Source organism: Scyliorhinus canicula, chromosome 13, assembly GCF_902713615.1.
Source record: "Scyliorhinus canicula chromosome 13, sScyCan1.1, whole genome shotgun sequence".
Taxonomy (NCBI): Eukaryota; Metazoa; Chordata; class Chondrichthyes; order Carcharhiniformes; family Scyliorhinidae; genus Scyliorhinus; species Scyliorhinus canicula.
In genome coordinates this window covers 157268173-157292923 of record NC_052158.1, presented here as the reverse complement: position 1 = coordinate 157292923, position 24751 = coordinate 157268173, and the positions used below count along the sequence as shown (strand labels likewise).

The following is a 24751-nucleotide window of genomic DNA, read 5'->3' as shown; positions in this document are numbered from 1 at the left end:
GCTGGAGAGACACCAGGTAAGCGCTCCTGCTGTAGCTGCCGCTGTAGCCGTTCTGCCTGGCGCTGCTCCTCCAACTGCTTCCGCTTGTATTCCTTTCAGATGGAGACCAGGGAGAGCATTAAACCTTCGCCACTCGTGTGCAGTGACCAGATCAAACCCCTCAATCCCCACTCAAGTGGGAGAATTTCAGCCAAACTAACCCTAACCCACATGAAACTTTAATCCATCAAATTCCACCAATAACAGTTACAGTCTCCCTGGACAGGAACAGCATGGGGTGAGGTACAAAAGGATGAGAGAAGGAGGACGAGAGCGAGGAAGAGAGGGGATAAAAACAGGAGGGAGAGTCATATTCAATCACCTGGTACAGCCAGGTCAGCTTTCAGCAGAAATTCTAAACAAATGCAGGGTCAACACAATGAATGGGTGATACCCAGAAGAATAATCATCAATGTGTCCTTGAGCTCCCTTACAAAACTCCTCCAAGGGAACCAGCTAGTTGAAAATATCTGGTCATCGATCTGCAACTCCTTTCAGACAAATAGAAAAAGAGCACATATTTCCACAATACAGGAATGACACGAACAAGGCAGGGCGTTGAGGGGGGGGGGGGGGGGGGGAAGGGTGCTGGGGCGAGCTTCGGCTCCAGGTGAATAATATATCGGTGCATTACCAGTAGGAGGGCCTGTTCCTGCAGAAGCTGTTGTTGCAAGATCTCTAATTGCCTCTGTTCTTCCTCTAACTGTCGCCTTATGTACTCCTGCAGACATCAAGGAGAGAGAGAGAGAGCGGGAGAGATAGAGGGGGAAAGAGAGAGGGAAAAAGAGAAAACCGGAATGATTTCAGAAAAGGAGGCGGAAGAGACAGGGAAAAACAAGGGTCGAGAAACCCTGAACCAAACTGAATTTGCGGCCAAATCATGTCGTGGTTACGTTACTGAGCGCGTAGCCCACAGCCTGGAATATTAATCAAGGGACCGGAGTTCAAATTCTGGGGAAATTTAATTCAGTTATTTAAGATAGATTTGGAATAAAAAGCCAGCATCATTCATGGTGAGCGTGTGGCCATCACGGATTGTCATCACCTGGCTCATTCTAGGGAGGGAAATCTGCCATGTTTACCTGGCCTGACCAGGTATAAAGAGGCTCACCACAGCCTCAGGTTTAACTCCCAGTGGATTCTGCCAGGAATCCAAGTTCCAGGCCACAGTTACCCTGATCTCTCCCCAGGGCCACAGATTCTCCCCCAGCCGAGGGGAACGTGTGTGGGCAGAGTGTTTGTCCCCAATGACGGCTGGTGCTATTCCACAGTCGCCCTGCAGGAGGCGTGACAAGTCCCCATTCCATCCGACACTCCCCACGCTGATTAGGGAATCCCCCCCCCCCCCGAATGGGCATTCCAATCACGTCCGCAGCGGAAACCCGGCCTCTCGCTGGAGTTAGGTGTCGGGGTCCAATCAACTCCCAAGGATGACAATGTTCGCTGCTCATTGAACTCTGGAGATGAAAGGCCGGAATTCTCCAGCCGTTGGGATTCTGTGGGTTTCCGGGTGGTGGGGGTGGATTCAATGGGAAATCCCATTGACAAGCAGCGGGAAGAGACGATCCCGCTGTCAGCGGGCGGCGCGCCTCCGAGAAACACACGGCTGGGGGGGTCGGGAGAACCCGGAGAATCCGGTGTTTTAATTGCTCCGCCTCTTACAGGGAACATGGTGAATGAATTTGGTGTTGGAATTAACTTTTGGTCCCCAGCGGGTCCCCGTTCAGGGCCCCACTCAGGCTGTGTGACCATCTTCAGTTCAATCTGACTCAGGTTTCACTCGTCCCCTCAAAGTGCAACAGTTTTGTTTTTACCAATAAAAGCAGGATAACTTTTTGACGAGATTCAAAGAATAAAGAGAAATGTAACAGACACGATGAGCAGAAATCAAGGCAGGAAAACCCGATTAACTCCTGTCTAGTGGATTCAGTGCGGAATTTTACAATTGCGATCCTCTTATCCTGGACAAAACACTCGTGCAAAAGGCTTTCAGGACAAACTTCATGGAAAGACTCTCAATAAAGACCATGGAACTGCGTGGGGCAGAGATAGCTCCAGACTGTTCCAGAGAGAGCCAACTGAACGCTGGCTTTGAAAGCAGACCAAGGCAGGCCAGCAGCACGGTTCAATTCCCGTCCCAGCCTCCCCGAACAGGTGCCGGAATGTGGCGACTAGGGGCTTTTCACAGTAACTTCAGTTGAAGCCTACTCGTGACAATAAGTGATTTTCATTTCATTTCATTTCAACTCTGCCAAACTGGACATCCCAGGACTGCTGGGGGAGGATTATAGAGGCTGGGGGATGTGCAGGGTGATTTAACCCAATTTCCCCCACTAAATAATACCATCGACACCAGATACAAAAATGCTCCTGATGGTGCTGCATAGTTCCAGTTGCCAACTCTCCTGGATTTCCACGGCGTCTCCAGGGATTAAGGGTCAATCACTCAGATATTGCTCCGAGTCGCTCGAGGGAAATGGTCGGGAGGCTGTAAAAAGATTGTCCTGCTTTTCTTACAACTTTATCGTTCATTGATTAGAAAATAGGAAAATGGATGGAAAAGAAGGTGACAATCCAGAATGATCCAATTGGTCATGAAGAGACTGGCCAATCTTCATTGGTGCAACAAGACAGCGTGTCATGAAGATAGGCATGCCAGGTGTTTAATGGCAGAGCCCGGGTGGGATAATGGGAGGGGGGGGGGGTCAGAGTCCCTGTAATGAAACCTTTAGGAATACAATCTACCCGAGTTGATTCGTATGGGTCATCAAAAGGAAGAGCTTGTCCGATGAGGAACGGTTGAGGACTCTGGGTCTGTACTCGTTAAGAGTTTAGAAGAGTGAGGGGGGGATCTTATTGAAACTTACAGGATACTGCGAGGCCTGGATAGAGTGGGTGGGAGAGGATGTTTCCACTTGTAGGAAAAACTAGAAGCAGAGGACACCATCTCAGACTAAAGGGATGACCCTTTAAAACAGAGATGAGGAGGAATTTCTTCAGCCAGAGGGAGGTGAATCTGTGGAATTCTTTTCTGCAGAAGACTGTGGGGGCCAAATCACTGAGTGTCTTTAATACAGAGATAGATAGGTTCTTGATTAATAAGGGGATCGGGGGTTATGAGAAAAATATCAGCCATGATTGAATGGCGGCGCAGACTCGATGGGCCGAGTGGCCTAATTCTGATTCTATGTCTTATGTCTTTTGATGAGTTCTTGGTTTTGTATGAATTTCACCCACATGTTCACCCTGCGTCCTCCCTTCGTTACTTGAAAAGCTTCCCTCCTGTGATTAATTCAGCTTCTGCAGCCTCACATCCCAAAGCAAACCCTCAAAACCTGTTGTCTTTACACTTGCTTTCCTACAATCCTTCTGGGTAGCTTTCTGGGTTGGCAATGCCTCAATATTTAAACCTCATCCTCTTTGAAATCTCACATTGTTCGCCTCTCTCATCTCTCCCCTCCAACCCTCCGAGATCCTGGACTTTTCCAATCCTGGCCTCTTGTCCATCCACACTTTTAATGCTCCACCACTGGCTGTACCTGGGCTCTACGCTCTGGATTTCTCTTCATAAGCCTCTCTGCTCTCCACCTCTTGAACCAAGCTTTTGATCCCCCGTCTTAATGACTCTCGTGTGGATAAATCATGCTTGATGGGGCATTTTCTTGTAAAGGGCTTTGGGGCACATTTTACTACGTTAAAGATGCCACATAGATTCAAGTCGTTTTTGCTGCCGTGGCCACAAAGAGACACAATAGCACCGGAACATCTCAGCTCTACCTCACAACAATCTCACAACAATTTTCAGAAGTGACACTTCAAGCCTTATCCCCCACCCCCCCCCTCTGAGCATCATCGGTGACTTTCTGTGACGTGACAAGTGCTCATTAGGGGGGAGGTGACTGCGGGGGAACATAATGGACATAACCTCCCTCTGTACACTGACACTCCCACACAAGCGCTCTCAACATTTCCTGTGTGCGGTGGGAGAGAGAAAGTTTAAAATCAATTCCCTGGATTTCCACACATCCAATTTTTCCAGTTCGGGGCACGTGGGTTGTGGGAGTTGGGGGTGGGGGTTGGTGTGTCGACTGGATGGTCAGTGGCTCTGGTAAATTGACAGGAACAGTTTCATCGTCTCAAAGCAGACCTGCAGGCCAACCATCCACAAGCCTGCGGGAATTACATTTATTTTCAAATTCTCCATGAAAACTCTTGCTCCTTGGTTATTAAAATATATTGGACACAGAATTATGTCAGGCTTAGAATAGCTGTTCCCATCAGCCGATGGTTCATGGACAATGTGGATTTAAAGTTTTGGTCAAGAGTGCGGGTGAACTGGGAGGAAAAAATTGGGCACTTGAGGGAAATACATCGACACTGGGGAATGGGACTGATTGGATGCTCCGGCGGCATAGAATTGATGGGCCAAAAGGCTAATACCATACCATAAATGATGTTCCAAATTGTTTGATTTTGACAGTCAAGAATAATTTAAGAGTGATTGAGTCAGATGTGGGAAGGCAGGAGGATGGATATATCAGGTGACCCATGGAGGAGTGTGTGAGAGAGATGATTGGGGGTGGGGAGGTCGAGGAAAACACCACACCACAGACAGTGCCACCATGGAGACAGTGGGACGTGAGGGCAGGATGAGAACTCTGATCCTCCACACTGTCAAACAGTCTGCGGTGCTTACTGTTTAAGCTCAAACATGAGAAGGATGAATATCATTGGGGACATAAAATCATAGAATTTACAGGGCAGGAAGGTGGCTTGGCAACGGCCCTTGAAAAGAACACCCTACTTAAGCCCACACCTCCACCCTATCCCCGTAACCCAACCTAACTTTTTGGACACGAAGGAGCAATTGATCATGACCAATCCACCTAGCCGGCACATCTTTGGACTGTGGGAGGAAACCGGAGCACCCGGAGGAAACCCACGCAGTCACGGGGAGAACGTGCAGACTCCACACAGACAGTGACCCAATTGAACCCGGGACCCGGAGCTGTGAAGCAGCAGTGCTAACCACTGTGCCACCATGCCGCCCTGAGACAGGAGCATAGGGATTGAGGATTAAAAGGTCTCTGATTTTGCTTGAACTGTGGTCAGTGTTTAGGCAACTGCTCTTGGAGGGTGGGGCATAAGGAGGATTGGCAGCAGAGGCTGGGGACAGGCTGGTCTGAGGCTGCTTTGTCCTGGAGTTGGTGAGCTTCTTGAGTTTGCAGGAGCCTCACTCATCCAGGAAAGTGCACAGCTTTCCATCACGTTCCACACTTTTGCCGTGTAGATGATGGACAGGCTTTGGGGGAGGCGTGTTACTCATTGCAGAATCCCCAGTCACTGAGCTAGTTTCTGGTCAATGGTAATCCCCAGGATGTTGATAGTGGAGTATTTGGTGATGCTATCGACATTGAATGTCAAGGGAGATGGTTATATCCTCTTCCAAACAGATTTGGCAATCCTGGACCCATGCATTCTGAACAATGTTGGAAATAGGGCAGCTCAAGCCTGAACCACTTTTCAATAAGGTTGTGGCTGATCCCCCACCTCAACTTTTTGACACTATCCCCAAGTCCCTTCCTGTGTCCACCAATCCAATCATCTCAGTCTTGAATATACTCAATCACTGAGCATTCACAACTCTTTGGGGTGGAGAATTCCAAAGATTCACAGCCATTGGAGTGAAGTAATTTCTCCTCATCTCAGTCCAAAATGGCCGCCCTCTTATCCTAAAGCTGCGACCCCATAGTGTAAATTCTACAGCCGGGGAAACCAGTCTTTCCGCATCTACGCTGTCAAATCCTCAAAGAATTGTATAACGTTTGAATGAGCTCACCTCTCCCTTCTAAACTCTAGAGAACAGAGGCCGAGTCTACTTCGTTTCTCCTCGTCGGACAACCCTCTCACCCCGGGAAGCCATCGACTGTGTCAGTCAGTCTGTGCAAGCTCTCGCTGGGCTCGGAGTCTCAGTGACTCATTCCTTTGTTTCAGCTGTCAGAGAATTCCAATGCCCAGCCCCTTGAAAGCTGCTTAGCCTCTCAATGTCACTCTGGCTAATACCCCCCTCAACCTTCAGGCCTCCATGGCGGGTGGGGGGGAGGGGGGGGTGGGGGGGGGGGGGGGGGAGAAGTAGCTCTAGGGGTGAAAATTACACCTTCTCCTCACAGGAAGAGAAGTGTGTTTTTTTAAAACAAATAAATGTTTTTCCTGCAAATCCCGTCCGATTCCTCTTTTCTCAAACAAGCCTCCATCTGGAGTGATCGCGTGTTCGCTTCTGGGCACGAAGGTTTTCAATCCTTCCCGTAACGGGAATTGTTTCTCTCCATCTATGTTCCAGATCCCCACTCTGCATCCCCTGTGCTGCACAGGATTAAGGGGTGAGGTGTTTGAGATGACTAGAGGATTTGATCGGGTCGATAAATAATCTATTTCCTCCTGGTGGTGGGATGGAGGGTGGGGGGGGGGGGGGGGGGTGGTGGTCCAGAAAGAGGAAGCAGGATTTTAAAATTAGGGCACGGTAGCACAGTGGTTAGCACTGTTTCTTCACAGCACCGGGGACCCGGGTTTGATTCCCGGCTTGGGTCCTGTCTGTATGGAGTCTGCACGTTCCCCCCGTGTCTGCGTGAGTTTCCTCCGGGTGAACCGGTTTCCTCCCACAAGTCCTGAAAGCCGTGCTGTTAGATTTGGACATTCTGAATTCCAGGGGCTGGTTTAGCACAGTGAGCAAAACAGCTGGCTTGGTAATGCAGTTCAAGGCCAGCAGCGGGTTCAATTCCCGTAACGGCCTCCCCGAACAGGCGCCAGAATGTGGCGACTAGGGGATTTTCCACAGTAACTTCATTGAAGCCGACTCGTGACAATAAGCGATTATTATTAATTCTCCCTCAGTGCAAGCCTACTGTGACATAATAAAGATTATGATATCATTATTATTACAGATCATTCACTGGTGATGTTGGAAAACATTTCACACCAATGACTGTGGAAATCTGGAACCCTCCCCAGTGTCCCACCAAAAAGCCTGCGGATTGCAGCAACCAGCTGAAGCTTTCAAGAGCCAGGGTAATTGGTTGGGTTTAGGTACTGAGGGATGTGGAGCAAATACATGTCAATGGGGTTCAGGTGTATACCTGCTGTCATCTGACTGTCAGAGATCCAAGATGCTGAACGGACTTCCTCCTGTTCCTCCAACCTGACTCCTCTTGTGGTACAAAATCCTGATTTTCTCCCACCCAAAGACTTTCAGCTGGGGTGGGGTGGGGAGGTTTTGGCATCGCAGGGAGACTGAAGGTCGATATCGGTTCAGCTTGTTACCCAGGACTCCGAGGCGGACGTTGTCCTGCTGCAGTTGGAGCCAAGACCACTAGGGGGAGGGAGATAGGGCGTGGGGGGCTTTGAATCGTGCTAAGCAGGCATAGGCTGGTTTGGGGAAAAGGGAATGGTGCAGAGAACCCAAGTTCAAATCCCACCAGTTTGAGAATTCATCTTCAATTTTTTAGTGGATCCCACGCACCAGTGGGAAACACGGGATTCAGCAAAGCAGATGTTGAAACGGGTGTTGGGGGATTACATTAACTAGGTTCTATATTCTATATTCAGCCATAAATCACAGGATTGTAAAACATAAACTCGCACCGTGCTTACCTGCTCTCGCTCAGCCAGGCGCCGTTCTTCCTCCCGTTTGAGCCTCTCCACCTCCTCATATCGCCTCCTCTGCTCTCGCTCCTGCTGCTTCCTGTGTCCCGGTCTCTCTTTTGCTGCTGCAATGCCGGAGAGAGGAATTGTGAAGAATGGAATAAATTGGCATGTATATATTGTCTTATATGTATCTGCTGCAGTAATATTTCTGTAAAAGTGGGCAGCACGGTGGCGCATGGTTAGCATTGCTGCCTCACGGCGCTGAGGTGAAATGAAAATGAAAGAAATGAAATGAAAATCGCTTATTGTCACGTAGGCTTCAAATGAAGATACTGTGAAAAGCCCCTAGTCGCCACATTCCGACGCCTGTTTGGGGAGGCTGGAACGGGAATTGAATCCACGCTGCTGGCCTTGTTCTGCATTGCAAGACAGCTGTCTTAGCCCACTGAGCTAAACCAGCCCCAACCAGGTCCCAGGTTCGATCCCGGCCCTGGGTCACTGGAGAGTTTGCACATTCTCCCTGTTTGCATGGGTTTGGCCCCCACAACCCAAAGGTCTGCAGGGTAGGTGGATCGGCCACACTAAATTGCCCTTTAATTGGAAAAAATGAATTGGGTACTCTAAATTTAAAACAAAATTTTTAAACTTTAAAAAAATATTTTGTAAAAGCCTGGTTTAGGGTGTGTATATATCGCTGCAGTAATATTTTCCCCCAAAATCCTGTTTTAAAAGAAAGACAGACGCTGTGGCTGCAAAGGTGTAATTAAGATGTCATAAACATGAGATAATCCTTCTGCCCAACCTGTTCATGTTTACAAGATGAGGCTTAATGGGATTTTGGCATGATTTCTGGGGATTCCTCAGGGAGTAGATAATTAAAGACATTACGTTTAAACTCAAGCAAGTAGGTCATGGGATTTCAGCGGAATGGAGATGATGTAATTATTGGGAGGAGCCCAGGTCTGATGTAGTCAGTTTTGAGTTTAGTTCTTTTGCAAGCTGTAAAGCAGTTTCTGCAGGAGCCTGCCAGAGATTCAGCATAAATCAAGTGCTCAGCAGCCAATGAGGCCTTTTGGAAGTCTCGTCACTCTTACAATGGAGGAAATGTGGCAGCCATTTTGTGAACAGCAAGCTCCCACAAACAGCATTGGGCTTGGACCTTTTGTGATGCAAACCATAGCCAAATAGTCTAGCAGCAGTTACCCTCATCTGAAGGCCCACACAGGCAGCTTTCTCAACAAAAACCTGCAGCAGGAATAGCACCGTGAAGAGTGAGTCTACTGCCCCGCCAAACCCGGTTACCTCCTCCAATCTCTGCCGTTGCTCCTTCTGCTCCTCAATGCGTTTCTGCCGTTCGGCCAGCAGTTGGCGCTTGTGCTCCTCGTTCTCCCTGCTGCTGCTCCTGGAGTTGTTGCCGTTTGATGGCCTCTGACCTTTCCTTGTTGGCCAACTGCAGCCTCAGGAAGTCTCGGCGCAGGGTTGACTCTCCAGGCAGGTTTACGATGGAGCTGCATGTAGGATCAGGGAGTTGGGGCGGGGTTTGGGGGAGGGAAGGAGGGGGGGGGTGGAGAGTAGTAGGGAGGGCGTAGAAATGCGATAGTTAAATTTGAGCCATCAGGGGAGCTGGAAGCAAACCATGAGGCCGTGTTGCAGCTGGATTGAGTGAGGCCCACAACTGAGCAACTATCTGTTGCCTGAACTCAGTGATAGAAACATTCTATGAATTGGCTGCACATTACAATTATGCCTGTGTAGAATTTCATTGCGATTGCACTGTTTACCAGCTCCATGCCCCAAAGCCCTTTCCAGCAACGTTCTGCCATGTAGTCACTGTTGTAACGGAGGAAATACAGTCGCCAGATCTGTGCAGACCAAAATCCCACAGTCACGTGTTAAATGATCAGATCATCAGTTTCAGTGACATTAATTCAGGGATAAACGTGAGTCCCAAGACACTGTGTGCACCCCTGGGGGCAAAAGAGCTTCAAATGCATGTCATAACTGAAACAGATCACCTCTGACAGTGCAGCGTCTCTTCAGTGCGGCACTGAGCATCATCTTGGATCACAGGCTCAAGTCTTCCGGCTGAAAATTAAACTCTCCTTCTGGTACAGCGGGGTACACCACTCACTGAACCACGGAGACACCAAGGACAAAGAGTCAACACAAGGTTTCACTCAATTGAACACAAACTCAAGGAAACAGACTCAAAGTAATAAAAGAGTCCTCCAGTGCCCTCCATTCACTTCCTACTTGCTTACCTTCGTTCTCCTGATTCATTCTCCTCCTCCTCTTCCTCACTTCCACTGTACTCATATTCTGTCTCATCTAAGATAAGCAGATAAGGTCACACATTATTTTAGCAGAGTGTAACTATTGATAGCAACTTCCAAACCAATCGCCGCTACCATCTAGAAGGACAGGAGCAGCAGGTACATGGGAACACCACCACCTTCAAGGGGTTTGCTCCAATTTCCTCCAAAGCCCAAAGATGTGCAGGTTAGGTGGGGTTACGGGATGGGGTGGCGGAGCGGACATGGGTTGGGTCTCTTTCATAGGATAGGTGCAAACTCCATGGGCCAAATACCTCCGTCTGCACTACAGGGATTCTATGATTCCAAGAAAGAATGAAAAGGGACCAAATATCTTGCATTTATATAGTATCTTTTTCATAGTAAAATGTCTCAATGTCTCTACATTGAGCATTGTGTTTAAGGTTTGACACTGAGGCAAGTAAAGAAATAAAATAGATACATTTTAAGGACCATCTTAAAGGGGAACAGCAGATCCAGGCAGAATGGTTTTTCCAGAGTGTAGGCTGCAGGCACGGCCGCCAATAGTGGTCATGATAAACTGAGACGCCTAAAAGACCAGAACTGGTAATGTTGAGATATCTTTGGCCCCGGGGGGGGGGGGGTTCTCGGGATTGGAGGGTGTTACAGAGATAGAGAGGGGTGGAGGAGTTCAAAAGGTGGGAAGGATTGTTGAGGCTGGAAAAGGTCACAAGGAGAAGGAAAGTTGGAGGTGATGGAGATGAGGAGGATTGTGAGAGCTTGATGAGGTTTAAGGAGATAGGGAGGGTCCCTGGAGCTGGAGGTGGTTACGGAGATAGGGAGGGTTGTAGGAGCTTGAGGAGGTTACAGAAATAGGGAGGGGTGCAGGGGTTGCAGGTGTTTACAAAAGTAGGGAGTGGTATAGGGACTGGAGGAGGTAGAGGGATAGGGAGGAGTGTAGGGTATGGAGGAGGTGATAGAGATAGGGAGAAGTGTAGAGTCTGAAGGAGGTTATAGAGATAGGAAGGAGTGCAGGGTCTGGAGGAGGTTACAGAAATAGGGAGGGTTGTAGGGACTGGAGGAGGTGATAGAGATAGGGAGGGTTGTAGGGACTGGAGGAGGTTACAGAGATAGGCAGGAGTGTAGGGTCTGGAGGAGGTTACAGAGATAGGGAGGGTTGTAGGGTCTGGAGGAGGTGATAGAGATAGGGAGGGTTGTTGGGACTGGAGGAGGTTACAGAGATAGGGAGGGTTGTAGGGTCTGGAGGAGGTTAGAGAGATAGGGAGGGTTTTAGGGTCTGGAGGAGGTTACAGAGATATGGGGAGGAGTGTAGGGTCTGGAGGAGGTTACAGAGATAGGGGGAGGAGTGTAGGGCCTGGAGGAGGTTACAGAGATAGGGAGGGTTGTAGGGACTGGAGGAGGTGATAGAGGTAGGGAGGGTTGTAGGGACTGGAGGAGGTTACAGAGATAGGCAGGAGTGTAGGGTCTGGAGGAGGTTACAGAGATAGGGAGGGTTGTAGGGATTGGAGGAGGTGATAGAGATACAGAGGGTTGTAGGGACTGGAGGAGGTTACAGAGATAGGGAGGGTTGTAGGGTCTGGAGGAGGTTAGAGAGATAGGGAGGGTTGTAGGGTCTGGAGGAGGCTACAGAGATATGGGGAGGAGTGTAGGGACTGGAGGAGGTTACAGAGATAGGGAGGGTTGGAGGGACTGGAGGAGGTTAGAGAGATAGGGAGGGTTGTAGGGTCTGGAGGAGGTTACAGAGATAGGGAGGGTTGTAGGGTCTGGAGGAGGTTACAGAGATAGGGAGGAGTGTAGGGTCTGGAGGAGGTTACAGAGATAGGGGGAGGAGTGTAGGGTCTGGAGGAGGTTACAGAGATAGGGAGGAGTGTAGGGCCTGGAGGAGGTTACAGAGATAGGGAGGGTTGTAGGGACTGGAGGAGGTGATAGAGGTAGGGAGGGTTGTAGGGACTGGAGGAGGTTACAGAGATAGGCAGGAGCGTAGGGTCTGGAGGAGGTTACAGAGATAGGGAGGGTTGTAGGGATTGGAGGAGGTGATAGAGATACAGAGGGTTGTAGGGACTGGAGGAGGTTACAGAGATAGGGAGGGTTGTAGGGTCTGGAGGAGGTTAGAGAGATAGGGAGGGTTGTAGGGTCTGGAGGAGGCTACAGAGATATGGGGAGGAGTGTAGGGACTGGAGGAGGTTACAGAGATAGGGAGGGTTGGAGGGACTGGAGGAGGTTAGAGAGATAGGGAGGGTTGTAGGGTCTGGAGGAGGTTACAGAGATAGGGAGGGTTGTAGGGTCTGGAGGAGGTTACAGAGATAGGGAGGAGTGTAGGGTCTGGAGGAGGTTACAGAGACAGGGAGGGGTGTAGGATCTGGAGGAGGTTACAGAGATAGGGAGGGTTGTAGGGTCTGGAGGAGGTTACAGAGATAGGGAAGGATGTAGGGTCTGGAGGAGGTTACAGAGATAGGGAGGAATAGAGCCAGGGAAGCTTTTGAATATGGGAATGAGATTTTTAAAAAATAGAGACATTGCCGGTGATAAACATTTGCTGAGAATAAAATAGATTAAAAAGAACAGACTCGTCTTGCAGGTTTCAGCTGGATAAAAGCGGATGCTGGAATCTGAAACCAAAGAGAAAATGCTGGAAAATCTCAGCAGGTCTGGCAGCATCTGTTGGGAGGGAAAAGAGCTAACGTTTCGAGTCCATATGACCCTTTGTCAAAGCTTTGACAAGCTTCAAGTTTAGTTTCTCCAGGAACAAATTAACCAAATGTTTGGATCTCCACTTCCTCCCATCCCAATCCATGCCTGCAGAAAACACAATCGTAGGATGGCCAGCAATTGCTGCTGCAAACCTGCACCCACCTTTCTCTCCCCTCTTCTTCTTGGTCCGGTCAATGTGGTCCTTGAGCTGGATCCGGATTTGCCTCTCGTTGGCTTGGTCCCTGATGAAGGGATGTTTCAGCAGCTGATCTGTGGCGGGCCTCTGCCCGTGATTCTTCACCAAACACCCCTCGATGAACGACACAAACTTCTTTGTCCTGGGGAAGAAGAGTGAGGGAGAACATCAAGCCGAGTGAGAGAGATTCTCACCAGGTGACTAGTGTCAACGCAGCCCGGGTACCACCCAATGCATTCAGTGAACTAGCTCAAAGGTGAAGAGGTTTCCTATGTTCCATTCAGATGTCCACATTATGCGTCCTGTGCTTTCACCCTTTTACCACAAGTCAATAAATTGTCTCGATCAGTTTAGTCAATTTCCTTCATAATCTTCAAATCTTCAATGACAAAACAGACTCAACTTGCATCATATCTACAGCACAACTAGTCTATATTGGTGTTTGTACTCCGCACACACCACGTTCCAGCCCTCGTCTCCATCAACTTAACCTTCTATTCCTTTCTTTGGTTAAATGTTTTCTCCGCAAACTCTATTCTATTCTCCTCAACCAATCCCTGTGTAGCGTATTCCACATCCTCAGCACGCCCCTGGGTAAAGTGCGTTCTCCTGAATTCCCTGTTTGATTTAGACGGTCTTAGATTTATGGTTGCTAGTTTTGAACACTTCCACAAATGAAACATCTTCCTTCCATCGGCCCTCAGTCCCTTCAGAATTTAAAAATCTGCCATCATTTTATCTCACGGTTTCCTTTTCCAGAGAAAGAGCGTTTATTCAATCTGTCTGGATAGTTATAACCTCTCAGTTCTCCTATCATCCTTTATCAATCGTTTTTGCACCGTTTGCACCTTATCCATATCCTTCATACAGCATGGAGACAGAACTATTCACTTCAGGTGTTGTCACAAGCTTAACATAAAACTTCTCAACTTTTCCACTCTTATCGCTAAAGAGAATCCTGGTTTTGTGTTTGCTTTTTAATCTCTGTTGCTACTGTTAGTGATTGGTGCATCTATCCTGTCAGGTCCCTCTTCTCCCGTCCCATTGATATACTATTTTCCACGCAGGGTACAGTTTCCTCATCGTTGTGACCAAAATGCACTATCTCACACTTACTCATTACACGCTCGCTGTGCAAGTTTATTGAGGTGTTCCGGTACTTTCTCTTCTGTATAAACTGCACCTTTCTTCATTCTTCTTAATTTTTACATTCTGCATTTTATCATCCCTCACAATTTTGGTGATTACTGCAAACTTTCAAAGTGTATCGAATCCAAAACCTTCATGCAAATGGTGAACAGTGTTCTCAGTACCAATCCCAGTGGAATATCATTCCCCAACCGGGTACCAGCCAGAGTACTACCTTTAAACCCTACTGATTTACAGATTACTTCCTTATCCTGCCTCTTCCAGCTAATATCCCAGATTGCTTCATTTCTTTAAAAATCCATTGACCCAACAGCAGAGAAGGAACGGCCGATTTATTTCCCAGTCAGGGTGGTGAGTGACTCGGAGGGGAACCTCCAGGGGGTGGGGTTCCCAAGTATCTGCTGCTCTTGTCCTTCTAGATGGTAGTGGTGGTGGGTGTGGAAGGTGCTGCCTGAGGAACCTTGGTGAGTTACTGCAGTGCATCTTGTAGATGGTACACACGGCTGCTACTGTGCATCGATGGTGGAGTGATTGAATGTTTGTGGATGGGGTGCCAATCAAGCGGCTGCTTTGTCCAGACAAGGAGAGAGTATTCCTGACTTGTGCCTTGTAGATATGCAGACAGGCTTTGGGAAGTCAGGATGAGAGTTACTGGCCACAGGATTGCTGGTTTCTGACCTGCTCTTCAAACCACAGTATTTATGTGGTTAATCTAGTTCACTTTCTGATCAATGGTTAACCCCCAGGATGTTGATAGGGGGGGGGGGGGGGGGGGGGGAATTCAGCGATGGTAATGCCATTAAACATCAAAGGGTAATGGTTCAATGAAGGTGTTCAAAAGGGAATTAGATTGTTATCTAAACAGGAAGAATGTGCAGGATTAGGGGGGGGGGGGGGTGGGAGAGGAGAGGCTGCTGAAGACACAATGGGCTGAACAGCCTCATTCTGTGTGTAACAATTCTGTGGTTCCGTAATTAATCTCAGCTTCTGGAGTTAAACGGGGAGAGGGACCATGCCAGTGGTGCAAGACAAGTGTGAGGGATATTGGTTTTTGAAGTGGTGATTATATAGATGTAAATGGAACGTTGAAAGCATGTACCTGAACAGGCGCCGGAATGTAGCGACTAGGGGATTTTCACAGTAACTTCATTGCAATGTTAATGTAAACCTACTTGTGACCCTAATAAAGATTATTATTATTAAACTATTTTCTCCGGGGAGGAATCAAGTACAAATATCAGAGTGTGTCCATTCAGGAAGAAAATGAAGAAACACTTCTTCACAAAGGTAGTGGAAATGTGGATCTCTCCCCTGCACAGATTGTAAAGGCTGGGGTCAGTTAGCGAGTGCAGAGACTGACAGTAATCTACTTCTGTTGGGAAGGGTTCAAGGGATGTGATGAGTTGCGGAGTGGAGTTGCCACGGGTGACTGTGCGGAGTCTGCACGTTCTCCCAGTGTCTGTGTGGGTTTCCTCCGGGTGCTCCGGTCTCCTCCCAGATGTGCAGGTTAGGTGGGGTTGTGGGCAAAGGGTGAGGGAGTGGGCCCAGGTCGGGTGCTCTTTCGGAGGGTGGGTGGAGACTCGATGGGCTGAGTGGCCTTCTTCTGAACTGTCGGAATTCAATGAAAACCTTTCACGCAGTTTTCACGCAGCACGGTAGCATTGTGGATAGCACAATCGCTTCACAGCTCCAGGGTCCCAGGTTCGATTCCCAGCTTGGGTCACTGTCTGTGCGGAGTCTGCACATCCTCCCCGTGTCTGCGTGGGTTTCCTCCGGGTGCTCTGGTTTCCTCCCACAATCCAAAGATGTGTAGGTTAGGTGGATTGGCCATGATAAATTGCCCTTAGTGTCCAAAATTGCCCTTAGTGTTGGGTGGGGTTACTGGGTTAATGGGTTATGGGGATAGGGTGGAGGTGTTGACCTTCGGTAGGGTGCTCTTTCCAAGAGCCGGTGCAGACTCAATGGGCCGAATGGCCTCCTTCTGCACTGTAAATTCTATGAAATCTAAAGATCTCCAACAGGTCGCCCCGCAGCCTTCTGACCCAGCCTGTCAATTGTTGCCTGGTGACGATATCTCCTAATTTCTGGTTCTATCATTGCAAACCTTCCATACACCTCATCCAGAGTCTCTATATTCTTTTTATAATTTTAGAACAATATCAGAAATACACACAGTCCCACACAGGCCCTGGACACTCAGCTCTGGAATACTCACCATTTCTTCGACTTTAGTCGAGGTGGTGGGTTCCTCGGGATGAGAAAGAGCGCCCTCATCGGGTGCATGTCACACAGCGCTGCAGGATAAAGATAGAGAGCGCGTGACTGAGGGAGAACAGGAGGAATCAGGACACGCAAGAGAGAAGGCAGACAAGGCAAAAACAAAAAGAGACAGGACATGATTGCACAGATCTGACCGAGGGACCGAGGGACCAAGGATAGACTTACGTGGAGCTCCTTCTGCCATTTCCATAGCTGTGATTCCCAAGGACCACAAATCACTCTGTCAACACAAATAGAGGGATGGTAAGAAAATGGTTTATACAAAAACATCTCTATTAAAATATTCGGCTGTATTTCCTCTAACAGAGGGTCGTGGCTGGCTGAGGGGGGGGGGGGGGGGGTGTAAAGACGGAAACTGCAGGTTGCTCATTCAATAAAGTCAAAAGGAAAGAGAGTGGCCAGAATTCTCCGGCTGTTCCTGATGGTGGGAACTTCCAATTCCGCAAAGGGCGACTCCTCCCCTCCCCTTTCCGGCATAGGTATCCCGGTGGAAAAGGGTGCGGATAATGGAACCTCTGGGTGAGAGTGGCGTGACATGATGTTCCCCCACCTCCAGCCGTTGGTCGGCTGTCGCTGCAAAAACGCTGGGATGGGGTGTGGAAAATCCCTCCCAGAGTTTGCATTTCCCGAGGAATATTTCCACTGATTGATGCTCAGTGGAACGTGCTAAAATGTGCACAGTTTTTTTAAAAATTAATTTACAGGATGCTGGTTAGGCCAGTATTTATTGTCCATCCCTAATTACCCTGGGAGAAGGTGGTGGTGAGCTGCCTTCCTGAACCGCAGCAGTCCATATGGTGCAGGTACACCCACTGTGCTGTTAGAGAAGGAGTTCCAGGATTTTGTCTCAACGACAGCGAAGGAACGGCGATATATTTCCAGTGTACCGGTGATGGAGAGAGCGAATGTTTGTGGAAGGGGTGTCGATCAGGTGTCATTGATGGTGTCGAGCATATTCAGAGTTGCCGAGCTGCACTCATCCAGGCAAGTGGAGAGTATTCCATCACACTCCTGACTTGTGCCTTGTAGATGGTGGACAGGTTTTGCAGAGTTGGGAGGTGAGTTACTTGCCGCAGGATTCCCAGCCTCTGACCTGCTCTTGTAGGGGTGATAGTTCTCTCTTGTAGGAGATGGCCATTGCCTGGCACTTGTGTGATGTGAATGTAACTTGCCAGCCCAAGCCTGAATATTGTCCATGTCTTGCTCCATTTAGACATAGACTGCACCATTATCTGAGGAGTCGCGAATGGTGCTGAACATTGTGCAGTCATCGGCCAACAATATCCCAGCAAATAATACTGAATACTTCTGACCCTATGATGGAAGGAAGGTCATTGATGAAGCAGCTGAAGATGGTTGGGCCTAGGACACTATCCTGAGGAACTCCTGCGGTGATGTCCTGGAGCTGAGATGATTGACCTCCAACCACCACAACCATCTTCCTTTGTGTCAGGTATAATTCCAACCAGTGGAGAGTTTCCCCCTGAATCCCATTGACTCCAGTTTAGCTCGGGCTCCTTGATGCCATATTCGGTCAAATGCTGCCTTGATGTCAAGGGCAGTAAGTCTCACCTCACCTTTGGCTTTCAGTTCATTTGTCCATGTTTGAACGAGGGCTGTAATGACATCAGGAGCTGAGTGACCCTGGCGGAACCCAAACTGAGTGTCAGTGAGCAGGTTATTGCTGAGTAAGTGCCACTTGATAGAATTGTTGATCGAGAGTAGACTGATTGGGGCGGTAATTGGCTGGGGTGGATTTGTCTTGTTTCTTGTGTACAGGACACACCTGGGCTATTAATAATAATAATCTTTACTATTGTCACAAGTAGGCTTACATCAACACTGCAATGAAGTTACTGTGAACACGGGGTAGACGCCAGTGTTGCAGCTGCACTGGAACAGCTTGGCTAGAGGTGTGGAGCACAAGTCTTCAGTATTATTGCTGGGATATTGTCAGGGCCCAGAGCCTTTGCAGTTTCCAGTGTCTTCAGCCATTTCTTCACATTACATGGAGTGAATTGAATTGGCTGAAGACGGACACCTGTGATGCTGGAGACCTCCGGAGGAGACCGAGATGGATCATCTAGTCATCATTTCTGGCTGAAGATTGTTGCGAATTCTTCAGTCTCATTTTTGGTTCTGATATTCTGGGCTCCATCATCATTGAGGATGGGGATATTTGTGGAGCCTCCTCCTCCAGTGAGTTGTTTAATTGTCCCCCGCCATTCACAGCTGGATGTGGCAGGACTGTAGAGCTTTAAAGAAAATTGCTGAAATATTTAGCATAGTGGCCACTGGATCAATGATCACGAGTTGAAATGCTACCACAGACGATGAGGAGTTTGAATTCAATTGGTTAAACAAATCTGGCGTTGCCTCACCTCAGTAATGGGGTGCATGCAGCTGCTGGATAGTCACAAAAACCCCTTTGCTTCATTACTGTCTTTCAGGGAAGGAAATCTGCCACCATTACCTGATCTGGCCTAAATAGGGGACTCTGGGCCGATAGCCGTGTGATTGACTGCCCTTGGAAACGGCCAAGCAAGCCACTCAGCTGTCCAAATAGCACTGTGGCTGTTCCACACAGTCTGCAGCAGTTCAAGAAGACACCACCTTCTCAAGGGCAATAAATGCCCGTCTATCCAGCGAATTGAAAAAAATCAGAGATGTAGTTAAGGGGAAGTGAGAAAAACATACGTAGAAGAGAGGAAAGGAGGAGGCTTGTGTGCAGTATATTAGGCTGAATGACCTATTTCTGAACTGCGTAAATTCTACGCAAGTCATATTGTGTATTGCACAAGGTCAGAATTTATGGGATGTGGGCTTGGCTGTACAGGCCGATAGTTATTGCCCACCAGGAGGTGGTGGTGAGCTGCTTTCTTGAACCGCTGCAGTCCCTGTGGTGTAGATACACCCATTGTGCTGTTAGGGATGGTGTTCCAGGATTTTGCCCCAGCGACAGTGAAGAACGACGATATATTGCTAAGTCAGGATGGTGAGTGACTTGGAAGGAAACTTACAGTTGATGATGTTTCCAGGTAAATGCTGCCCTTGTCCTTCGAGATGGTAGTGGTCAAGGTGTGGAAGGTGCTGCCTAAGGAGCCTTGGTGAGTTACTGCAGTGTATCGTCAATGGTGGACTGAGTGAATGTTTGTGGAAGGGATGCCAATCAAGCGGGGCTGCTTTGTCCTGGATGGTGTCGAGCTTCTTGAGTGTTGTTGGAGCTGCACACGTCCAGACGAGTTGTGAGTATTCCATCACACTCCTGACTTGTGCCTTGGAGATAGTGGACAGGATTTGGGGGGTTCAAGAGGAGACTGCACGAGTCCTAGCCTCTGACCTGTCCTGGTAGCCACAGTATTTATATAGCTAGTCCAGTTCAGTTTCTGATCAATGGTAACCTCCAGGATGTTGAATGTGGGGGATTCAGTAATGGTAATGCCATTGAATGTCAAGGAGCGATGGTTAGGTTCTACCTTGCTGGAGATGGTATTTCCCCTGCACTTGTGTGGCGTGAATGTAACTTGCTACTTGTCAGCCCAAGCTTGGATATTGTCCAGGCCTTGCTGCATTTGGACATGGACTGATTATATCTGTGCGTGCATTCACATAACTAATACCAAGTTGGCTTCAGGCCTTTCCTGCTGCTGATTTTTAGCCAAAATAAATAAGAGTGGCGAGGTGATCATGGATACAGGGGAAGCACTGAAACCAATAAATCCAGGAGTGTGTTCGCACAGCAAAACTAACCATGCAAATGTATCATTTTAGAAAATCAACTGAACTTGCGCACAGATATCTATAGGGGAAGCTGCTGGACTTGCACAGTCTGGTCCTAAAACCAATTTCAGCTGCACATACTCGAAATGGTTGAATCTCACTTTCAGCTCAAACTCAAAAGTTTGCTCCCCATGGAGGCCCCTCCTGGAACACCCTCGCAACGGGAAATTAACGGCAACCTTTCCAGCGATACCCACACCCCCAGACTGAACTTTAAAATAACAGCAGTGACGCACTGCACCCAACCACATTGTGGGCAGGAGGAGGGGGGGGGGGGGGGGGGAGTGCATCTTATAAATAAATGATTCAACACTCACCTTGAAATCATAAGTGGCATCTGGATTCTCGTCACAAGCTATCACTTCAGGTGCCATCCAGTATGGTGTGCCAATGAATGTGTTCCTCCTGCCCACTGTACGGTCAAGCTGGGCGCTCACCCCAAAATCAACTATGGCAAATCAAAATGTTGGCAAATTCATTAATGAATGTTCCTGATTAAATGAGACCGCCAGTTACCGCGAGGACACTGCCAGAGAAAAGGGCAATCAGTTCATCTCCTCCCTCCAATTTTACCATCACTGATCATCTTGGATGATGATGCTCAAGATTAATAGAGATTGCAGGATGCAATTACTTTCATTGACCATTCTACCAAGATTCCACTAACCATGTACATCACAAGGCTAAGCACGAGGCTTCACATAGAACTCTCTCTCTCAGAATACTCTGTTGTCATGTGATCTTACATATTAAACATTAACTCTTTACGCTACATCGCCTGGAGTTGCCAATTCTCCAGTATTGTCCTGGAGTCTCCAACAGTTAAAGATTACTCCCCAGCCCCAACCAGAGGGGGGGAAAAACCAGAGCAATCTTATCAAAGTGTCAGAGATTGGAAAGAAAAGGATGTCTGACTGACGGACAGGAATCATGTAATCTGATAACCCGCTTTCTAACACAGAGTGCGAAGGTGCTTTTAAATGTGTGAATGTGCCAAACGACCAATGGAGGAGTTTAGGGGTGGCGGAGCAGGGGAAGAGACGCGGTTGGAGACAATACATCAAGTGACCAAACTTTCATGACTCCTGCTCCTCAAAGGCAAGCAAACTGTGGTTAGCCGGAAGGCGACGACTCGGGACTTTTCACAGTAACAAGCAAACTGTGGTTAGCCGGAAGGTGACGACTCGGGACTTTTCACAGTAACAAGCAAACTGTGGTTAGCCGGAATGTGGCGACTTGGGGCTTTTCACAGTAACTTCATACATGTCACAATAAAAAGATTATTATTATTATACAGCACAGAGGTGCCAGAGGAAAAAAATAACATTTGTGAAGGTTGCCGTGAGCAACACTCCACAATGTCCCAGTTCGAGCTGCCTCCTCACTAACCGACTGATCAATCTACTCGCCTGTCTGAAATTGGGATGTACACACGGATCTGTCCGGATGTTACGATAAATCTTGGGAATTTGGCGAAGGTCGGGGGATCAAGAAATCAATTGGAATTTTGAAGAATTGAGAGCAATCGATTTTATCTGGGTACTCATCAAGGGATACATAGAAATACAGCAAAACATACAGAGAAAATAGAAGCAGGAGGAGGCCATTTGGCCCTTCGAGCCTGCTCCGTTATTCATTATGATCATGGCTGATCATCAAGTTCAATACCCTGATCCCGCCTTCCCCTCATTTCCCTTGATCCATTTAGCCTCAAGAGCTATATCTAATTCCTTCTTGAAATTACACAACGTTTTGGCCTTAACTACTTTCTGTGGGAGTGAATTCCACAGATTCTCCACTCTCTGGGTGAAGAAATTTCTCCTCACCTCAGTCCTAAAAGGTTTACCCCTTATCCTCAAACTATGACCCCTAGTTCTGGACCCCCCCACCATCGGGAAAATTCTTTCTGAATCTACCCTGTCTAATCCTGTTAGAGTTTAGTAAGTTTCCTTGAGATCCTCTCTCACTCTTCTAAACTCCAATGAATATAATCTTAACCAATTTAGTCTCTCCTCATATGACAGTCCCGCCATCCCAGGAATCAACCCGGTTAACATTCGCTGCACTCCCTCCATAGCAAGAACACCCTTCCTCAGATAGGGACACCAAAACTGCCCACAATACTCCAGGTGTGGCCTTACCAATGCCCTGTATAACGGCAGTGAAACATCTCCATTCCTATATTCAAATCCTCTCGTTATGAAGGCCAACATACCATTTGCCTTCTTTCCTGCCTGCTCGACCTGCACGCTTACTTTCAGCGACTGAGTATCCGCCTCTCTCAATTTACACCCATTCAAATAATAATCTGCCTTCCTATTTTTGCTACCAAAGTGGATAACCTCACATTTATCCACAGTACACTGCATCAACCATGCATATGTCCACTCACTCAGCCTGAAGCATCTCTGCATCCTCCTCACAGCTCAAACCTCCTACCCAACTTTGTATCATCTGCAAATTTTGAGATACTACATTTAGTTCCCTCGTCCAAATCAGTAATATATAACGTGGACAGTAGGAGTCCCAGCACAGATCCCTGTGGTACCCCACTAGTCACTGCCAGTCACTAAAAGACCCGTTTATTCCAACCTTTTATTTCCTTCTGCTAACCAGCTTTCTATCCATCTCACGACACTTCCCGCAATCCCATGTGCTTTAACATTACACAATAATGTGCTATGTGAGATGTTGTTGAAAGCCTTCTGGAAATCTAAATAAAGCACATCCATCGGTTCTCCAGGTGAGCAAATGGGGTTGAGGTACAGTTCGTCATGATCTGACCAAATGACAGAACGGCAAAGCACTCTGGGAGACACAGCAGGAAGCTGGCATAATCAAATTTGACCAAATTCATGAATCAAACTCACCCAACTTGACTTCAGCGTTCTCAGTCAACAAGACATTTTGGCCTTTGATATCACGGTGAATGACTTTGTGCTGATGAAGGTGAGTTAGGCCCTAGAATCAGAAAATGTGGCAGTCATTAAATATTCAGCAGCAAATTCAAGCTTTGGGGGGGGGGGGGGGGGGGGGGTAGGCCCTAGAGGAGAGGGGTTAGCAATAAATCTGCAATACAAAGTTACTATCAGTAACGGTGGCCACGTAACTATCAGATATTTGGGGGGAAAACCTATCTGGTTTACTAAAGACCCTTTGGGAAAGAAATCCCCATCCTCACCTGGTCAGGATCTGGATGTGACTACAGGTAGACAGCAATGTGGTCGACTCCTAACTGCCTTCTGAAACCATTATGCCAAATGTATCACTAACGAAATAGAAACAGGTGTATGCCATTTGGCCTCTCAAGTCTGCTCCACCGTTCAATAAGATCATGGCTGCTCTGTTTGTATTTCGAGTTCCGCATTCCCACCTGCCGCTAGTAACCTTTGATCCCCTTGCCTGACAAGAATCTGTCTACCTCTGCCTTAAAAATATTCACTGATTCTGCCTCCATCACCTCTGAGGCCGAGTTCCAAAGTCGCACAATACTCAGAAATATTCTCTCGTAAACGCGGCTATGAAAAGTGTGATGTATATGTACAAATTGTTTATAAATATGAAAATCCAATAAAAAGATTTTATAAAAAAAAGGAATATTCTCTCATTCTGTCTGAAAAGGGCGATCTCCAATTTAAAAACAGACCCCCCCCCCCCCCCCAGTTCTCAATGAAATGAATGAAATGAAAATCGCTTATTGTCACGAGTAGGCTTCAATAAAGTTACTGTGAAAAGCCCCTAGTCGCCACATTCCGGCGCCTGTTCGGGGAGGCTGGTACGGGAATCGAACCGTGCTGCTGGCCTGCCTTGGTCTGCTTTAAAAGCCAGCGATTTAGCCTAGTGTGCTAAACCAGCCCAATAGTCCAAAACAAGAGGAAACATCCTTCCCACGTCCACCTTGTCAAGACCTTATAAACTTCAATCAAGTCACCCCCTCACTCTTCTAAACTCCAGTGGAAACCAGCCCAGTCCGTTTAACCTTTCTCATGAGGCAACCTGCCCATTCCAGGTATCAATATAGCAAACCTCCTCCGAACCGCCTCCAACGCATCTACATTCTTCCTTAAATAAGGAGACCAAAACTGCACACAATATTTGAACTGTAGTCAATCCAATGCCCTGTATAACTCAAGCACAGCATCCTTACTTTGTACTCAATTCCTCTCGTAATTAAAGAAAACCTTCCATTCACCTTCTTAATTACTTGTTGTACGTGCATACTAACTTTGAGAAGAATGGAGAGGATTAGAGAGGGAAATCCAGAGATCAGGGCCCTGGCAGCAGAAGGAAAGATCGTCACTGCCCAAAGGTTCAGAAATAGAGGAGTGGAGAGATTCCGGAAGGTTGTGGGGCTGGAGGAGATTACAGAGATAGGGAGGGCTGAGGAATTCAGAAACAAAGATAAACAGCCGACTAATCCAAGTGCTCTTCTAGAGTCGGATCTAACACAGCACAGCCAGCACGGTAGCACAGTGGATAGCACTATGGCTTCACAGCGCCAGGGTCCCAGGTTCGATTGTACACGTGACAATAAATCAAATTCAATTCAATCGAAATGGAGATGTACAGGGCAACAAGAGACTTTCCCATTTCAGGAAATGTACAAGTTATAGGAGCAGGAGTAAGCCATTCAGCCCCCTCACGCCTGCTCCGCCATTTAACAAGATCATGGCCGTTCTTT

At 47.9% G+C, this 24751-nt stretch overlaps 1 protein-coding gene across 1 annotated transcript in view; it reads right to left on the bottom strand.

Moving 5' to 3' along the window:
• LOC119976763 (traf2 and NCK-interacting protein kinase-like) overlaps positions 1–24751 on the bottom strand; it is a 259294-nt gene that overhangs the window by 109355 nt on the left and 125188 nt on the right. The window contains exons 6-11 of the mRNA XM_038817506.1: positions 22941–23031; positions 20388–20518; positions 16456–16510; positions 16226–16304; positions 12828–13003; positions 9942–10008 (exon numbers count right to left, since the gene is read on the bottom strand). Of these exons, the coding sequence (XP_038673434.1) occupies positions 9942–10008; positions 12828–13003; positions 16226–16304; positions 16456–16510; positions 20388–20518; positions 22941–23031 (599 nt within the window). The remainder of the gene's footprint in view (positions 1–9941; positions 10009–12827; positions 13004–16225; positions 16305–16455; positions 16511–20387; positions 20519–22940; positions 23032–24751) is intronic.